General features: G+C 45.7%; 1 protein-coding gene across 2 annotated transcripts in view; it reads left to right on the forward strand.

Moving 5' to 3' along the window:
• The window catches only part of LOC126531614 (protein CDV3 homolog A-like), a 28197-nt gene extending 14853 nt beyond the window's left edge, over positions 1 to 13344 (forward strand). For both annotated transcript variants that reach the window (XM_050179223.3, XM_050179224.3), the window contains exon 5: positions 11395 to 13344. In XM_050179223.3, the coding sequence (XP_050035180.1) occupies positions 11395 to 11527 (133 nt within the window). In that variant the 3' untranslated portion in view covers positions 11528 to 13344. The remainder of the gene's footprint in view (positions 1 to 11394) is intronic.
• Positions 13345 to 13757: the final 413 nt, after the last annotated feature.

The following is a 13757-nucleotide window of genomic DNA, read 5'->3' on the forward strand; positions in this document are numbered from 1 at the left end:
CTGCTGAGAAATCAGTGGTGGCCATCAGTGCATCTCGCATTCACATGCGACCTTTACTCCGCGACGCTGTCTGTTTATACTGTGCTGCACAAATTTGTCAGTGCGGAACATTGCCCACACGCAAGCTTCCACCGTTCCTACCATTATTCACGCATGTAAAATTTTGCTATATGCAGTCACAATAATTGCTGGCTGATTGCCCGCGAACTCCGCCTCATGTGCGCTGCCGTCAATGGGTAACCACATATAACAAGGGCAAGCTTCCTTGCAATGGCATGGCCCCTGACACCTCCACCGGCTGGGCCAAAACAGCATCATCTCCTGAGGAGTCAGCGGCCAAAGTTGCAGTTTGGTGCATTGTCAACGGAATGCTTCGCAGTGGCTGTAAAGCATTTGGAAAGCAAAGGACCTCACCAACGAAATGCAAGCACATCCCGGTCGTATGCTTCGATTCCCAAACAAACATAGCTGCTTGGTCAAGATGTTTTGCACATGCACAGCCTTTTGATAAATGTTCTTTTGGTTATACAGTCACTGGCCGATAAATTGGACACCGATAATCTGGATATGCTCAGTAATTGGGGCAGAATCGCTGCATGGCACCACCAAATTGTAAAGACGGCTGATATTTTGGACAGCCGCCAGCTCTATATTCAGCTATCTGTACTCCATCTGTGGCTGTAGCGTACGACGACTCTGCCGCCATTAACTCCTCTGGCAACCTCGATGAGGCATCAAGTATGGCCTCAGAGATTGCATGCTAGACAGTAATCCCTGAGGCTTTGCATTGGCCGGAGCACTACGCCTCAGAGATTTAGCTGTAAATGCCAATCTTGGAGGCTTCGCCTGAATTATAGGTCGCACCAACATCGCGATCATAACATCCTATTCCGGCTATTCAGGCCATGATTCCGGCAACCCCGTGCATTGGCTGCTCTTGCCATTTGTTAGTTAAGTTTGTTAGTTCATGTTTGTTAAGTTTGCGTTCCAGACAGGCCGCATGAAATGACACCAACAGTGCCCTCGTAGTCCGAATAAGCCCTACTTCGCAACTAAAGAGTCGAAACTGCCGCCTACAACAATGAGCTCAAATGTGGACATCATTGGTGACTTGCTAGGCTGTAATGTGCCGATTTCTGCTGCCATTACATTTGAAGACTTTGCAGACGTCGAAAGCACGGTGTTGTGTGCTGAAATACTTGAGCACATTCTCCCGCCATCAAACGTACTTGGTTGCATGTAAACGGGAATGCGTGCAGCAAGGAATCGACCACTTATTCCTCGCACAGGGGCCTTAAAACGTAAATAAAATGATCTTTTTTGGATACATTCGTTATTTTTCAGACATTTGACAGTTTGGACTTACTTACGTTCCTCGTGGGGTGGGAATTATCAGTTGTCTATTATACAGTCGAAGCCTGCGATAACAGAATCCTGCCACAACGAAATTCTCGCGGCAACGAAATATTTTCATATCCCCGGCAAACGCCCATAGGATTCAATCCATTTTGTGCTTCTCCACAACAAAATGTCACTGTACTACAATCTTGCATCAACGAAATTTGCCGGAAATTAGCAGACTCCATAATGTGTTCAAATGTTATTGCTTTGCGCTAAAATTGAGCAAAATATCACTACATTACACTTGTATGGGCACCGCCATTTTTGTTTACAAAAACAACCAAGCACCAGAAGCGACCGCGTGTGCTGGAAATACGTCATGGCCGTCATCTTGTTTGTTGATCACCTATTTGAAGGGGCACGCATGTTGCTACCGGCATGGGACGACGGTTTTCGCACACCTATTGCAGTACATAATCTGCGCCTCGTCGATAAAAATGCAGCAAAAATAAGAAAATCCACGTCCCACCGACATGGAATTGTTTATGGTGCCCGAGATGGCGGTCGTAGCATGGAGTGCCACACATTGGTCCGTGATTGAGAGATCATCCAGGAATACACATTCCTTTCTTCGAGAACGCTGGTTTTGGTGCCACTCGACAGGCATCGCTTGTGGGTTCGGCGCTGGACATAGATTTGCGTGAAGGGGCCATAATCTCGACCGATCGCCTTCGGGTATACAGTCAAACCCAGCTATATCGAACTCGCAAAAAAACGCCTATCAGTTCGATATAGAGCATAATTCGATATAAGCCTGCTAAATAATTGGATGTCATAAAAGCACATACCATTTATAAAATCACTTTATTGACGAAACTAGCTTAGTTTCGCATAAATTAGTCCTGCATTTTCTTCTGCTAGGGCAATTTCGCTGCCTGCGACGCACGCACTTCCCCACGTTGTCTGCTGAGGCCGCAACCTTCCGCATTCGCGCAGAAGCACCGGACTAATGCGAGTGCACCAATCACTTCGGAGGATGTGGACAAAGGACCGTAGTTGCTTTCCTCAACGTGCCTACTTTCATTTGTGCTCGGTACGATGTCGGCGATGTAGTCTTCGTTTCGGGATCTACCGTCGTCGCGACACCCTCATCTCACAAACTCGCACTCGCACTCACAAACTCGTCCACCGTTGATTCGAATGTCCCGGAAATTTTGACAGCTCGCTCCAAACTTCAGCAACACCGGCAACGGCTTCGTCGCATTCATCAGAATTTACAGTCATCACCGAGCACGCGGAAACCGGCACGTATGAAGAACGCCTCGTACACGGCCGTGCGTACGCGTCGGGCGCCATGGGCACTGGGTTGCGAGTCTGGCCACTTTAGCCCTAATCGTGCTGAGAGTGCTCCTCGGAATCTTGCACGCTGCGGGGACATCGCGTTCGACGCGATTTATGATTTCGATCTTCACGACGAAAGGCGATTTCTGCCGCTTCATCACGGCAACACTGCGGGAGAAGGCCCACAAGGCGCAAACACGATAAACCAGAGAAGCAGCCAGACAACTCGCACTTTCGCCATCTTGCACGAAGAGCGCACAAAAACCTCTGATTGGCTGTGATCTAAAGATAGATTGTGATCTAAAGAAAGGAAGGACGCTTGATTCTGCAACCCGTGAGGGAGCACGGCGAAGCGTCGTCAGGGGAGAGGGAGTGGGAAGTGAAAGATGATAAAGAGGGAGGATAATAGACTTCACTATGCGCGACAGGGTGAGTGTCGACGGCTCGCCCGAACAGCCCGAGGTTAGATAGATAGATAGATAGATAGATAGATAGATAGATAGATAGATAGATAGATAGATAGATAGATAGATAGATAGATAGATAAACTTTATTAAAATAATAATAATAAAAAAAAACAGCTAATGGTTGGGGCCCTTAGTCCAGGGCTCCGCTGGCTCTTGCCATCTTCTCAGCTCTCTTAATCAGCTTGAGCTGGTCGTCGAGGGCCGAGCTGGACAGCAGTGCCTCCCATTGCTCCCTCATGGTGTTCGTGTCTGGGTGTTCTATGTTGTGTAGTGCGCACTCCCACGTCAGCGCGGTCACGGTAGGGAGAGCGGTTGGATGGAGCCGCACCGCCGGGTTTCCCCGCTACCGCGAGGGAAAGCCAACTTCTGGGGGCACTTTTCCGCCGCTTGACGTTCGATATATCGGGAGTCACTGCAATATTTGTTCGATGTAAGCGTAATTTTTGCTATATATACTCATTGTAACTATACCGTGACCAGAAATTGTTCGATATATAGAATAATTCGATGTAAACGGGTTCGATATAGTCGGGTTCGACTGTACGAGATACAATCACTTTTGTGCTCGGCACCAGCGCCTATGGGCAGGCAGCAGCGTGCGCTACAGAAATGCTGCTGCATATGTGGAGTACTGTTGCTCTGTGTCCGATGCAGAGTTAAGCAATATCTCACAAGAATGATTATCTCTGAAAGCAATTGACTGAGAATACTACTCCACGGCAGTGCTGCCACTGCTGATCAATGCATGCAGCGCACTTTGTACGTACTGTCAGCAGTGCAGTTGTATGTCTTCGAGCAAAGCTTGCCAATGTGGGCTGACGGAATTTTGACAGTAAAGTTTCATTCTGTGACCCAATACCTATCTGTGCTGTCTCATTTCGCAACAACAAAATTCTCGGGAAAGAAATTTTTTTTTGTTCTCTGCCGATTTCGTTATTGCGAGGCTTAACTGTAGTGCGGAAATTCTAGAGTCCTGTGACTTACATTATATGCGGTCTATGCTTATAAGCAGCAATAATTGACAAAGAAAGGAACTTCAATTGTCTAAAACCACAGCCTACACCCGTTACAACGGATCTGCATACAACATACTTTCACATATGCCATACTTCTCACATAGTTTGTGGACTACCTATATTACCATCAATGTTCGATTTTTTTAACTCCCTAGGGACCACTAAAATGTCCACAAATGTCAGGCAGTTCGAAAAAGCTATTGCATGTAGGAAACGCATCATTTTATTGCTATTTTGTGTATGGAGATTTTCAAGGACTGAGTAGCAGGCCACTGCAACTGTGCCGATGCATCATTGAGACACCTCCAAAAAAGAGCCACTGATAAAAAAAAAGACAGAATGATATGCCTCTTAAACTGGGCTCTACAACACCAGTCAGAGCCCCACCTTTTACTGCCTTAGTGGGTTGAAAAATTTGTCAGTTCGCTTTTGTATGGTGTTCCACTTACACACCGTAATGTCTGCTTGAACTTCGGCTGGTCATGCCATCACTGTACACTGGTGGCAGAGTCATCAGCGCTCATGTCAATTCAGAGCTCGTCGGCAGCGCAGGCCCTGGCTCTTAATTTTCAGTTTTGGAATTTTCAGTTTTATCGTGGGTTAATTCTGCACAGGGGTTGAGCTCATTGGTAGTGTCGATGAATCATTCAAATGTTATCTCAGTGGGAATCGCAATACCAGCAGAGCGCAGGTCATTGATCACAAAGTCCTATGTGAAGTGACTACCTGCCACAGTAGCTCAGTGGCTATGGTGTTGCGCTGCTAAGCTTGAGGTGGCGGGATCAAATCTCGGCATCTGCATTTCAATGGGGGGTGAAATGCAAAAATGCCCATGGTGCCATGCGTTGGGCGCATTGAAGATCCCCAGGTGGTAATAATCAGATTGTGGATTTGGCACATAAAACCCCAGAATTTAATTCTAATTTAAAATGGAAAGTGTCTTATCAGGCATGCTGTCATTATTTTCAGATAAGATGGCCCTCTCAGCACCGAGTGTAAAGCCTGCATGGCAAAAATAGTTCTGAAGAGTGTGTTGTCGCCACTTCCCACGCGTCCAAAAGCATATAGCCTGAGACCAACATTTGTAACTTGTTATACCGATTCCAAGATCTTCGCCATATTTTCGGGGAAATCCTAAATCGCCTGCTTTTAAATGTCTCACTCCTTGCTCATGTCGGCTTGTGACCGGCCTCTCTCAACTTGCTTGATAAAGGCGGCTTTCTTCTTTATCGTCAACCTATGGTAGTGATTCAGCACTTCGAAGCCATTGGCAAGGATGACAAAGGCAGAGTCAACGCCATTGCTGACAGCAGCGAGTCTTTTCGATGAAAAACATGGCACCGAACAACAGGAAACTTCGCAGTGAACTTCGAAGCAGCTAGGGGTAGCGACAACACAATATGGCTACTATGGCTGCCAGTGGATTTGCGTGCAAGAGCGCTGCTTTCATGCAGTGATGGCTTCAATTAATGCTTTTGCGAACCTGCAGTCACAGCAAAATGTCCAGACTGCATAAAGGTTTCAGTGTCAGAAATTTTAGACATCATTATACATTGGCTCTGTTCAAGGTGCATGGCCGTGCCGTTAAGGCATCCGAATTATCAGACGTGCGAAAAATCGGGCACCCAAAAAATCTGTCATTCACTACAGGATGAGCGCTGGTTTTTTCGCGTTTTGTAAAGCTTTGCTGAACAGAATTTATGCCAGCTTACTTTGTTCACCATTTTGCTAGACATTAAAATGCCATGCATGGCAGCATCCACAACTGCATCAAACAAGTTGCACTTTCACCCGAAAGGCGAAGCATCAATTGCAATAGCAAATTAGTACACAGTAATAAGAAGTAAGGATAGCAGTTTTATCGGCCGTATAAAGTTGGAAACATTCGCTTACTAACTGATAACAAGCACGGTGTCAGTGCACATATGCAAACACAAACCCATCACACTCCATGGCCGTGGACACTCGCTGTCAAAACGCTGGCGGGAGCAAGCATGGTGGCAGCAGTGAGCGAAGTGACCTTCATGCTGTGTATCGCTTCAATGCAAACAGCAGCCAGATACCAGCATGCACGAAGGTATGAGCCGTCTGCAGATTGCTTTCAATATACAAACTATGCGCCACCGTGCAAAGTATGCATTGCTAGAGGTGTAGAAGCCCCCGTCCCTCCCCAACTATCTCCGTATCGCGTGCAAGATTGAGCCGCAATCGTTGATTTCCCCTTGCGCCCGGTCGCAAAATACGCATTTGCTGCCGGAGCCCCAGGGCCGCCGCCCTTGCCTCCTTCCCATCCCCCCACGGCCTTTCGTGTGGCAGAAGACGGCGCAATTGCTCTCCGCCGTCCTCCCTTGCGCTCGCCAGATTGAGCCGCGATTGTCAGCTTCCCTCACGTGCCTTCACTCGCACATACAACATAAGGCATGCGGTGACGGTGTTATAGCCCTTGGACTTCATACGGAACGTCATGGTGATGGCAAAAATTTGCCTGGAGTGTCCATATAATTGCTATCGCCATAAAACAGTATGTAGCACAATATGGCCGGTTACTTATTGACCCTTTTCTCGGTGATTTCATAGGCGCCACCATGTATCACATGGTGACACGCCCATCGCTTGCCTCAGTTTTACAATGGATGTGCATCATGCCCTGTACAGCTTAGCAAACCTGTTTCTGCTGATATCGTAGACCGTGGCTGTGTGGATGACACAAAGCTTTGGTCACAGCTTCAGAGGACATGTCAGCACTTTCGGTGCTCATTACGCTTTGTCCCAACAGTGCGAGCAGCATATATGATGCTTGTACTAAAAGCTGGACTAGAAATATATTCCAAGCTCTCTAAGCTCTCCAAACTTTACACCTATTAATTAAATCAGGATCGGTATGTTTGGCTCTTCTTTCTTTTTTTGGCAATCACTTTGAATCAAGGGCTTGTAATGTTTCTGACTCCGTAAAGTTCCTTGGTGTGGTCACTATCTGATTGTTTATTTTCTGCCTTATCACTCACGCGTGTGCTCAGTTGTGATAGGTTTGTTCTTGCTGCACACAAGGCTTGGAACGCAGATGATCTTGTAGCTTGTAGCAAAGACATGCTATTGCAAGTCACTTTTTCACTCTGTGAACTGTCGTGAAATGTTCAGCTGTGAACGTTGGTGTGTGACTACACAGTGCAGTCGATGTCACCCATGCTTCGGTGCATTGATTAGAAAGTGAGCCCATTCACTTATTCTTGATACGTGGGCGATACAGCGGGTGTAAGTTTGTGTGCAAGTTGGGGTGGATATGTGTAGATAAAGTGCAAGAAACTTAATGTGCCAGGAAGCGGTCCTACTCCCTATGCCTCTGTTTAACGAGGGGTACTGGCTCTTGCCAGCATTCTGGGGTTCAAGTCCCCCCCCCCCCCCCCCCCCCTTTTTTTTTTTTTTTTTTTTTTTTTTTTTTTTTTAGGTTTGCAATATAACACTGGTGGAAGAGTCCACTTCTGGTCCTCGAGGAAAGCTGCGAATCACGAAGGGGGTGGCCGGCAACACATGCAGTCCTTATGTTGCACGTGCCCGGGGACTTGGTGTCACACAGAGTCATTCTATTCCTTAATATGAAAGTCACTATTTTGGCGCACAACCACTGCAGATGCCTTCCCTTTAAAGTTCTGCATTGTGCAGCATGAACGGAGCACAGTGTGTTAGCGAACACCCAGTTTCATTTCCAACAGCGTATCGCGCAGTAGGAGGGCAGAAGTGGTAAAGGTTTTGTATTTGTGCATTTGCTGAGGCAACATCCTGCATGCTGGCGAAAGCGCCATCTCGTTCCTCTAGAGCAAACTTCCCTGCAAGAAGGATAAGTTGCTTTAGGGAAAAAAGTGCCTCATCCTATCTGTTGTTGGGGAAGTTCTGCCGCATTAAAATGCGGCTGGCAACAGATGGGGCTGAAGGAACATTTTGTTATATCCCATTTCTTTATAAATTAGATTCAACTGCATCTTATGCAATTAAATCGACCTTCATTAACAATGTTCTACTAAATTTACAGAAGTGCAACAGGAGCTCGCGGTAGCAAGTGCTTTCCATGAAAAACTGCATTTGCTTTCAGGCTGCGTGAACACTTACACGCAAGTGGATAGCGTGGCGCCTGTTCTTCGAGTCACTGAGCTTTCTGCCGACTCTAAATTTATAGAAACAGCACTGGCTTCAACTCCGCCTTTGTAATCCTTGCTGATTGCTTTAAAACGCAGAGAGCACAACATGTTGCGCAAAAGCAGTTTCCAAAAGTCATCTTTGCCACATTTCAGTGGTGAAGCATATGCAATGTACCATATTTACTTGCATAATGATCGCACTCGCATAATGATCGCACCCCTCAATTTTGTCATCAAAATTTGATTTTTTTTTTTCTTTCCTGTGTAATGATCGCACCCCGAACTTGCCGCAGTGATATGTCGTGTGCGAAGTCTAGCTAACGATGATCACGCTTACTGTCTGTTGAACGCTTTTGAATGCTGTGCGAACAACTCTTCAAGACATACGAAGCAGTCTGCACGATCAAGCATTCTGAAGCAAATGCCCCCATTTTATTCCTTTCATCACTTTCCACACTTCCATGAAAAAGGAAAAAAGGCTACGACCAAACTTGCCTTGGCTTTATTATTTGTAGGCTTTATAATGGTTGTGGTCAACAACAACAACAAAAAAAGCGCCTTTCGGTTCTTCTCGTCTGCACTCGTGGGCACGCAATAAATTGTGAGTGGCAATGATAGCAGCCATGTTTACACTGATACGTTAGAAGTGTACCCTATTCATAAGCCGACGCTTGTAACACAGCTAAGATATTCGCCCACCCTTAGCGGAAATGTGCCATATTAGGATAGTAGTGAAGACAAATGCTGCAGTTTCCGCAGCATACCCGCCATATGTTTCTATGTCACTAGCAGCTAAGCACAGCCATCTCTGTTTCTGTCCCCTCAAAGTGGACATGGCTACGTTGTTGCCACACACTTGCCGATATTAACGATATTATTCATTACAGATACGGAAGAAACTGTTTCAATGTACGTAATGTATACACGAAAAGAAAAAATGGCCAGGCTTAGCTTGGTTAAGCCAAGATTGCGTTGCATATTTGGGAGTTGGGAGGAGCGGGAGTCAGGTGGTGGCTGCGACCGCGCGAGTTGGAGCCCAGCTTTTCCTCCGGCTGTCGTGACGTCACGTCACGTGGTTGCGCTAAAGGTCAATGGTGGCTGCCCGGCCGCGCCCAAGGGCTGAACTGAGTGATTGCAATATGCAACGCATAAAAGGCGTTCGGCTTGCTCCACCGGCCGTCATTTTTGTTTTGGTGTCCCTTACTGTTACAGCGGCAGCCGCCTCTTTGTTGACCTGTTGTGATCCCGCAACAAATGCGGGATGAAAAAATTATTTTCTTTTCGCGAGAAATTTAACCCGCGTAGTGATCTCACCCCTGAATTTGCGGCAATTTTTTTGATAAAGAAAGTTCAATCATTATGCGAGTAGGTATAGTATTGTGGTGAAGCATACCGAGAGTGAAAAGGGGCTACTGTCACGGGACACAGTATGTATTCCTTAATCATACAGGCATGCACTCGCCTGTGTGCTGTCACAGTACGAGCACCGATAAGCCTAATAAGTGTACTATCAGTCTTTCAAAGCTATATCGGACATGCCTGTGGCGATTTGAGCCCCTTGGGACAGTAAAAGGCATGCATTCATTTTTAGAATGTTTTTGCTACCCCTAGGGAATCCGAAAGATCTCAGACGGAGACTGTATACACTTTCAAGCGCAAAAGCGAATCTTTCTATGCGTTCTTATTTGGATTTGGCTTGTCGGCTCAGTCAACTTCTGACCGAGTAAAGTGGGCCATTCCTGGAGACTGCAATACCAAACTGCACCTTGCTGATTTGCCATGTCTTGCTAATTTTCCATGTTGGCAAGTAATCGCTATGCTGCAAAATTCTTTGCAGAAAAACAAAAAGCTTTGTTTCACACTTGTTTCGCAATGTCATTGAGATGTGCATTTCTTTTTATTACATACTTAGACCCAAATTATTAGGGGTGCAGCCTTTACACAGATATGGTCCCTACACGAGAATGCGTGGTACAAGTTTTCTTTTATACTAACTGTGACCATAATACAATATTTGCCTGCATCAAAGTAATAGATTGAGCTTCATGCTTTATTAAATCAACTCTATCTAGCCTATGATTGTGGTTGCACTGTGCATTGTTAGTTGACATTATAAATGAGTATTATTTTACTAGTCGAAGGTCCTGCTTTTTGTTTTATTTATGCTTATAAATATTGAACTACACCGTTTTTCAAACTGCAAGAACTGTTTTGCAAGTACTGAAGTGCTTTTGATGTCTATTCTTTCTTATTCCCCATGTTGTTGCTCAGTTAATATGAATCAATACCAGCTTGTTCAGCTTTCAGTACTTCTGCAAGAACTCAAGGAGAATGGGGCAGTAAACTGTGTGCTAGAGCACTGCACGGGCGTGGGCTGGCCGGGTATGCTCACAATTGTCAACTCGGGCTCGCGCCTGGGACATTTGGGCCCGGGTTGATTCCTGACTTCAGTCAGGCCCGGATTAGGCCTGGACTTGCTATTTGCAACTCCACAAAACTGAAGACTACAAAAATTGCAGCTCTATGCAAATTTTGGATCTATGGTGTCTGTTGGTTTATGGGAAAGTCGAGGCAGGCAGGCCACCGCACAGCAGCTGTTCGCTGCACAGATTAGTGTACATGAACAGCGCTCTTCAGCAATGTTCAGCAATGGTACCAGTGATCAACCGCATCCACTGTATGTCCCGCTTTTCAATGTGCTTTTCATTCTTTGTATCCTTCAGGCACTTGATTAAATGTTTGTTCCTGGTGTGCAGTTGGCTTAATCTCTAGTTAAATAGCACAAACGCCAATGTTTATGGTCGCCAGTACCTCTGCAATGGAGAAAATTTGCAAAACAGTGGATGTTCAGCAGATGCTCACAAACTTTGCTATCATAATGGCACCTTTTGTTGTGCCACAGTGCAGACCAACTGTAATTGAGCAATTTCAAAAATGTTCTAGCATTAAGGCTAAGACAATAGAGTGCTAGTGTAAATAAATGGAAAATCAATGTGTTATAGCAACAAATGACTCATATAAACCAACTCTTCCAGAGCTAAGTAATGAAATTGTGGCCATGCTTTAGTCGTACATATCTTCATGCTGTTGCTGCAGGCGGGAGTATGCTGATCACAGCTTCACGTCGGTCAAGCACGGCCTTCGAAACAGGGAGGACCCTACGCAGCATCACCTACAGCTTGACCTGGAGAACAAGTATTCCGCCCTACATCAAACTGATGGCAACTAGGCTACTGTGCTGCAGACATTTTGTTGCAAAGGAGGAGATGATCAATGCGATCTTGTCTCCTGCCTGCCATCATCGGAAACAAGGACTACTACACCACAAAAACAGAGCCCCCGACATTACCAGTTTATTACTTGAGTGAAAAAGGTGACAGGGAAAAGTGAAGACTTTCTGCTGCTGCCCCTTGCTGCCTGATTTCACACACCTCGTTTTATTTTTTTCTTGTTTGTGCCTTTTACCATTCTTAGTAACCTACAGCTGCCCCCTAACCAATGTCCAGAACTGGCGCTCTTGGTTTTTTAACTCCCACTCTTTGTCTGCTAGGCACCCTCTCCTCCACCCACACCTTCACCTTTAAAAAAGTTTTTCCTAGATTGTGTAGCCCTGGACCATGCAGATGAATAACCTCTGCAGTTGTGCAACAGTGGTAACCAGAGTCATGCCTTTTGCTGGAAGCAGAGGTGCAGTCTTGTGCACAACTTTATAGTTGTGCTCTATTTTTGAAGTGTCAAAGTTTATGTGAAACCTGGTGGTGTGCTTAAAAGCTTAAGCAAGAGTGGATGCCATGATGGCAGGAAGGAGTGGTATGCTTGCAACGGGGGGAGTGATATCCATCGCCCTTGGCTGGCCAGTGTTCAGTTCCCTCCGTGCGTTGTTGCGCTGTGTGATTAATTGCAGTCCTTCGTATGTGCATGTTTTCATGTGCCACCATGAAATGAAATGTTCAGTCTTTTGGGGACTGGAAGATCTTAGCGACGCAATGTTTGCGAACTGATGCCTCATGGACTAAGGAATTTTGATTGAAATGCACGCAGGTTTATGGCAAGGTTGTGCGTATATGACAATGCACAAATGCCCCCTTTCTCCCTCTTTTGTTTGAAGTGGTCTGGTTTTAGCCACGTTCAGTCGTTTCAAATGCTGCCACAACACTAGGTGATGGGAAGTATGGACTGAACACGAGTGGACCAAGACTTCTGGCTCCAAGGCCACGCTGCCCAGAAGAGAAAAAGAAATGTAATGTCTGTGGAAACTACAGAGCATGACAGCATTGTGATATGTAGCCTAAACTAGTTGAAATTTGAAGGACATGAGGATAAGTAACATTGGTGTTGCTTAGAGGGCAAGAAGACCTACCTGTGCGGCCTCGAAGTATGAAGTGCCCTTGGTTTCATGCTGCGGACCTATTGAAGCTAATGTGACTGGGAACTTGGACAGGCATCTTGTAGCCACCTCCTGGAAAAGTCTATCACGAACATAAAGCTTATCAAAGATGCATCGTGCAGTGAAAGTTGTCAATTGTACTCCTCTAAGGGTGGTCCTCTCAATGGGGATGCCTTTCTACAATGTTTTGGATTAAGTGTTGTAGACGTTTGTTCACTACGGTGAGGCAGTTTTATTGAGCTGATGTTTTTATTTGCAAGGCACTGCAAGGCGAGGAAGCTAGAAGGGTCTGTCTTTAGGAAAAGTCTTGTTGAACAGGTGATTTAAGTTGTTGCGAGTGGAACTTGTAGACGTTTGCCGATGTTGATAGCTTGTAGAAGGCGTTGATTTCGGAGCACGGGTCTTGACAGTGCAAAACATGGAGCAGCCGAATGTAAATTGCCACATTTTGGAACGAATGGGAAGGTTTGGTTTAACGTATACTGTCTGACAATATTTTGCAGCAGATATGTTGCACATTAAAGTTGTCATTATGGGGAAAAGATGACCAGGTACAGCTGGCTGGTTTTGTATTGGAAGCTCTGTACACTCTAAAACACTATTTTATGCAATGTTTCCTTCATAATGTAGGTGTTATGAAAGTAAAAAATTACAATCCACCCTAGTGTGATGGTGTATTCCTTTTTTTCCCCTTCTGTTTTATATGAACACCAATAATGGCTTCAAGACTGATGCAGCACAGGTGTTGTTTAGCTAATGTAACTCTGAGGACAGTGTGGCAAAATTGTGAATGCACCCTTACAAAAAGCCGGCAGATCCCACGCCCTGTGGGAATCTTATGTTATGTGAAGCAATGGGCAGGGAGCCTACCAAGTTAACGAAACAACCATGAGAGCACCAAGACGTAGGCGGCTGTTTCGTAACCTACATGACACGCATGTCATAACATTCATGTCATGACATATCGTTTATGTTCATCATACGCTGTCATAGTATGCCAATTTTGGTACATACCAAGACGTTGGTGGCTGTTTCATGACCTACTTGACATGCATGTCATGACTTATAGTTT

Source organism: Dermacentor andersoni, chromosome 5 (assembly GCF_023375885.2).
Source record: "Dermacentor andersoni chromosome 5, qqDerAnde1_hic_scaffold, whole genome shotgun sequence".
Taxonomy (NCBI): Eukaryota; Metazoa; Arthropoda; class Arachnida; order Ixodida; family Ixodidae; genus Dermacentor; species Dermacentor andersoni.